This window comes from Orycteropus afer, unplaced genomic scaffold, assembly GCF_000298275.1.
Source record: "Orycteropus afer afer isolate SDZICR_OR568_19922 unplaced genomic scaffold, OryAfe1.0 scaffold00062, whole genome shotgun sequence".
Lineage (NCBI taxonomy): Eukaryota > Metazoa > Chordata > Mammalia > Tubulidentata > Orycteropodidae > Orycteropus > Orycteropus afer.
In genome coordinates this window covers 6,118,809-6,124,420 of record NW_006921649.1, presented here as the reverse complement: position 1 = coordinate 6,124,420, position 5,612 = coordinate 6,118,809, and the positions used below count along the sequence as shown (strand labels likewise).

General features: G+C 41.8%; 1 protein-coding gene across 1 annotated transcript in view; it reads right to left on the bottom strand.

The window, feature by feature from the left end:
- Positions 1-5,612, bottom strand: part of TENM2 (teneurin transmembrane protein 2) — a 1,334,042-nt gene that overhangs the window by 66,711 nt on the left and 1,261,719 nt on the right. Inside the window, exons 18-19 of the mRNA XM_042780802.1 lie at positions 3,483-3,626; positions 2,789-3,038 (exon numbers count right to left, since the gene is read on the bottom strand). Coding sequence (XP_042636736.1) covers positions 2,789-3,038; positions 3,483-3,626 — 394 coding nt within the window. The remainder of the gene's footprint in view (positions 1-2,788; positions 3,039-3,482; positions 3,627-5,612) is intronic.

Below are 5,612 nucleotides of genomic sequence, written 5' to 3'. Positions count from 1 at the left end.
GACGGCACTTAACAACAACAACAACAACTTGATGGTACGTAACAACAACAATATCTGTTGTAGGGACTCTGGTAGCCTAGTGCCTAAGGCATTTGACTGCTAACCAGAAGGCTGGTGGTTCAAATCCATCAGCCACTCCTCAGAAGGAAGGGTGGGCAATCTACTTCTATAGTGATACCGCCTTGGAAAACCAAGGAGGGGTCAGTATGAGTCAGATCCAACTCCATGGCAGTGTGTTCTGTTGTGTTGCAATATGTTGTAAAGATTTCTGGTTGCGCAGTGCCTAAGGCATTTGACCGCTAACCAGAAAGTTGGCAACCAGCCATTCTGTGGAAGGGAGACAGGGAAATCCAGGCAATCTACTTTTGTAAAGACTTACTGCTTCAGAAACCTGATGGGGTCGCTATGAGTCAGAATTGACTTGATGGCAGTAAGTTTTTTATTTTTTATTTTTTTAACTATCTGTTGTAAGGAGCTTTGGTAGTGCTGCGGTTAAAACATTGGACTGCTAACCAAAAGGTTGGTGGTTTGAACCCATCAGCTGCTCTGCAGAAGAAAAATGAGGCAGTCTGCTTCTGAAAAGATTTATAGCCTTGGAAACCCTAAGGAAGTCACTGTAAGTTGGATACCACTCTAAAGCAGTGAGTTTAATATGTTGTGGAGTCCCTGGTGATGCAAATGGTTAACATGCTTGGCCGCTAATCAAAATGTTGGAAGTTTGAGTCTAGCCAGAGGCATCTTGGAAATCCTGGAGATCTACACCTGGAAACTCAGTCATTGAGAACCTCATGGAGCACACAGTTCCACTCCAAGCAGGGGGTCTCCATGACTCAGAGGCGACTCAACAGCAGCTGGTTTTTCAATGCCTGTTGTAGTCTCGGCCCCTGAGAATAATGAACAGTAGTTGCTGGTGGTCAGGTTATTGGAGTTTCTCCCAGAAGGGGCCTCAAAGACACTTAAACTGTAAGAGCAACCTTGTGGCCTCTTCTAAGTTATTTCCATGGTAGTTGAACCTTCGTCAGAAGGCACCCCCATCCACTCAGCTTCTCAGATTAAAGTCCTAGGCTTCACCCCAATTCTACTCTTTCTTTTTTTTTTTTTTCATTTCTTACATCCAGTCCATCAGCAAATCCTATCAGATATACTTCAAACACATATCCCAGTTGGAAGACTTCACCACTCCCTCTCAACCATCCAAGCAGCCATCACCTGAATCATGGACAACTGACCCAGCCTCCTTGTGAGTTTTCTGAATTTCACTCTTGTCTCTACTGTCCATTCTCCACCTTATTGCGAGAGTCATCTTTAAAAATGAAAGTCAGATCATGTCAACTCCACTCCACTTCCTGCTTCAACCTTCAATGGCTATACATCACTGTTAGAATGAAACTTACACTTCTCAACAGGACCAATAAGATGCGGAAGCATCAGTCCCCTGCCTGCCTCTCTGATCACCTCTGAAACATTTTCCTACAGCTCACCACTCTCCAGCCACATTGGGCTTCTCTCAATATTCCTTAAATAAGCCAGGTAATTTTCTGTGATTAGGACTTTTGCACAACTCTTCTCTGTGCCTGGAATGGACTTTCCTAGATCTCCCCATGTTTGAGCTCATCATTTGGGTCTCAGCTCAAACGTTATCTAGTCAGAGAGATATCTCTATGTTATCTTAAGTATCTTCCTCACCCCACCCACCAAATAGTCGTATTTCTTACCCTGCTCCTTAAAGCCTTAATGCTATTTCATGTGTACTCATGATTTGGTCTGAAGCTCCCCATCAAACTACCAACACTCCAACAACTGGAACTTTGCTGGTTCCTCACTCTTTTCCCTTTGCCAGTTAGTCCACAGCACATAGTTTACATTCAACAAATACCTATTGAATAAATCTTTCTCTCTTATCCAACCTGTATTTATAGACACCCGCCTGGGTTTGACAGCCTGGAGTCAACTTTCCTGGGAAGAGGAGTGTCCAAGAGATTTTGAGACCAGTATTTCCCAAGTAATGCTTAGAGCAAGCAATAGCCAGGAAGATTCTACCCAGGAGTGGACAGAAATTACCTAACAAGACTTCTGCAGTAATGCTAAGTCATATCCTAGTCCATGTGTTGAGATCCAAGGAATCCAGGGTGCTCAACACAAACTTTTGACTTTGGAAATGAACAGTAGTGATTCTCAAACTTTGAGGTGCATCAGAATCTTCTATTGAGCTTGTAAAAAATAAAAGAGGCATCGTTCTTTTTCCAGACTCACTGAATCAGAACCTCTAGGGTGGGGCCCAGGAATTGGTATTTTTAATAAGTCTTATTTTAAAAACCACTGAAATGGGCCAACAGCTGAAGTGGTGGTTCTCTCACTGTCTGGTGTACATTAGAATCACCTGTAGTGGTTTTATAAAATATGACTAGCATGGTCCTACTCTGAAATCCATGATGAAAAAACCTTTAGCTTTGTTTGTAAGGCAGTGTTGGTAATCATTGTATCAAATATGTATGTGATGTTTTATAGACACACAAAAGATTTTCCCAAATCCTTCTTTGATTTCAGACGTTGGGTTTGATTCCTAACCTACCAAGTGGACTGTGTATTCTCTGGACAACTCCAAATAAACCTACCAGAAGGCCCCTTTGGACCACTTCTCCCCAGGAAGTAAATCCCAGCTTTCTCCAGACTTAACTCTCTGAGGCCTTCTAGGGTGGCAAGGACGTCCCTAGGCTAGGAATGTTGGAGGCATGACTGTGATTATGGAACAGGAGAGCAAAAGACGATTGCCTGTTTGGCCATTTACCTTAACTCCAGGATGCTTGTCACATTTCGAGAGGGAAAGATGCGGCGGATATAATTGAAGTCACCAACAAAGAGGCTCCCATCAATTCCAACAGCCAGAGCTACTGGAGCCAGCAGCTTGTTGCCTTCGGCAAGGCCATTGCAGCTTGGACAGGAAATGCTCCTGCGGCGGCCATTACCCATAATGCTGGTGATGATGGTGGGTTGCTGGGTCAGGAATTGGTTTTCCCCTGTGCCCTTGTGGAGGATACCTAGGGGAGAAGGGCAAATGGGAGAGGTTACTGTAACCCTCTAGAGAGGAGACTTCTTTTGCCTACTGAGGCTTGACCTCAGTAACAAGGAGAAAAGAACTATAAGGAAAGGTCAACCCTTGAAGAGCTCTCCAATTTCTTCACAATACCACTGAGAGAGCAGTAATGGAAGGGGTAAACTCCAAATGTTACATTTGTAGGGATAGTTGAAGAAGAATCGTGAGGTACAGTAAGGCAGATACTCTGATGAGCCTAGCTCAACTTTTTTTTTTTTTTTTTTTTTTGACATTTAAAACACCAAAGTGGGAAAACCAATGAATATCTTGGGCATTTGGTGAAAAATAGCTGAGGGAAGGAAAAGGGATACCACTTAAATGCAAAAACTGGAGAGAAGGTTCCAGAAAAGATGAGGATATATTTGGGAAAGGAGATGTGTTCACATACCACTTTTAACATTGAGGATGTGGTGTTTGTCCAGGGACCAGCCACCAAGACTGGAAGGGTCCAGCTCAAATCCCTGAAGAAGGGCCGTCCTTTTCTCCCAGAGAATTAGGCTGGGGCACGTCTCATATTCAAACCCAACAGATACTGCAAGACAGAAAGGGGTGAGAAGGGTGGGAGAGGAGAGAGAGTTTACTTGATTACTCCAGAGCTCTCTAGCAAGAACAAGATGCACGTGCTCATGGTAATAACAGATTCTGTTCCAAAAACTCACTCAAGGAGGTGGGCTGATTGCTTTCTCTTTGTGATTTCATAATATTAAATTCAGATTTTAAGCTGAACTCAACCTTGAAACTTTACACAGTCATACTCTGTGGGAATGAAAAGACCTTTCAAACGAAGAACTAGCTTTCAAAAATGACCACAGTGATGTGGAGGGAGGAGATGAATCATTGAAAAACCTAATAAAATCCTCCTTTGTGGACGGACAGGAGCCTGTTTCTCTCAGCCTGCTGTTCATGGCATGTACTTATAAGCCTTAGTGCTATTTATTTTCACTCACCAGGAGAAAGGCCTTTGGAAACTTACTGGCTCATATTTACATGGAGATGTTGGGGGCAACAGCTTGTATAAGTTAAGGCACTTTGTCTATTCATTCGAGTTCCCAGAGAGTGCCAGAGAGGCAGGCATTGGGGCACAGCCTGCCAATTATGTGGAGATTCAATACAGAACAGAATCTAAAAATGCATTTTACCACATGGCTGAGTGAAAGAGACAGAGGAGAGAGATGATGGACATTAGTCTGTTGCTAGCTCACACTTCCTGTGCTCCATTTTTTCCCATGTATAAAATGGAGTGAGTGAAACCCCAATTTCTCAGAGAAATGTGGTAAGGATAAACCCAAACCAAAAAGTTGCCATCAAACTGATTCCAACTGATGGCAATCCTATGTGCTGTATAGTAGAACTGAGCTCATAGGGTTTTCTTGGATGCTATCTTTACAGAAGCAGATTGCCAGGACTTTCTTTCACTGTGCTGAATGGGTTTAAACCATCAAACTTTTCAGTCAGTATTTAAGGGCAAACTGTTTGTGCCACCCAGGACCCGTGGTGAGGATAGATAAGACCAAATGCTGAGATGCTATGCATTTTTAATTGGAATGCAGCTCTAGAAATATGAGGCATTGTTATTATTGCTTTTCCTACTACATTAAACTCTTGAGTATGTGTTAAAAGCACCTTTGGGGATTCTCTGCAGCTTCTTTTACATTCTGAGACATGGAAGTGTCGATATCAATGTAAAATGTATTTTATTTAAGAACAAAACATACTTGAAGGCTCATCCTCTGAAAATGCCAATAAATGTGACTGATCCAGTCAAAAAGAGAATCACTAGCTTGTGGCTTTGACTTCTCAGATTTCCTTAAAAGGAATCAGGACTCTAGCGAAATAGCTGGAGCAAGCTCAGTCCATTTTATCGTACTAGATAGTATGGAAACCATCAAAGTCTACTAGGGTCATGTGAGAAGAATTTGGGAGCCAACTTGAAGAGGCTACCACTGGCCACATATGGGACAATCTGACCATTAATAAGAATAGCAACATCAATGGATTGAAACATATTTGGCTCATTTCAATCTATAAATTTACAGTGATATTTAAGAAATTAATTGGTCTTCATTGGAAAATGCCAAAGAACCAACTCATTATGTTAAAAATTGGTAAATTAAAAAACTGTACTTCAAATAACCAAATAGTTAATAAGAGAGTATATCTATATAAAAATATTCCAGCTAATAAATGAAGAAGGAATGCGTCATGGATTGAATTGTCTTGCCAAAATATGTGTCAACTTGGGTTATGCCATGATTGCTAATATTATATGGTTGTCCTTCATTTTATGATCTGATGTAATTATTCTCCATTTTTTGATAATATGTAATTATCATCCTCACAACTGGACCAATGAGCAGTATCACAATAGATGGAGAGAAGATTGAGGTTGTCAAAGAATTCACGTTGCTTGGTTCTACAATCAATGTCAACGGAAGCAGCAGTCAGGACATTAGACGACGTGTAGCATTGGGAAAGTCAATTGCGAAGGAACTGTATCAAGTGCTGAGGAGCAAGGATA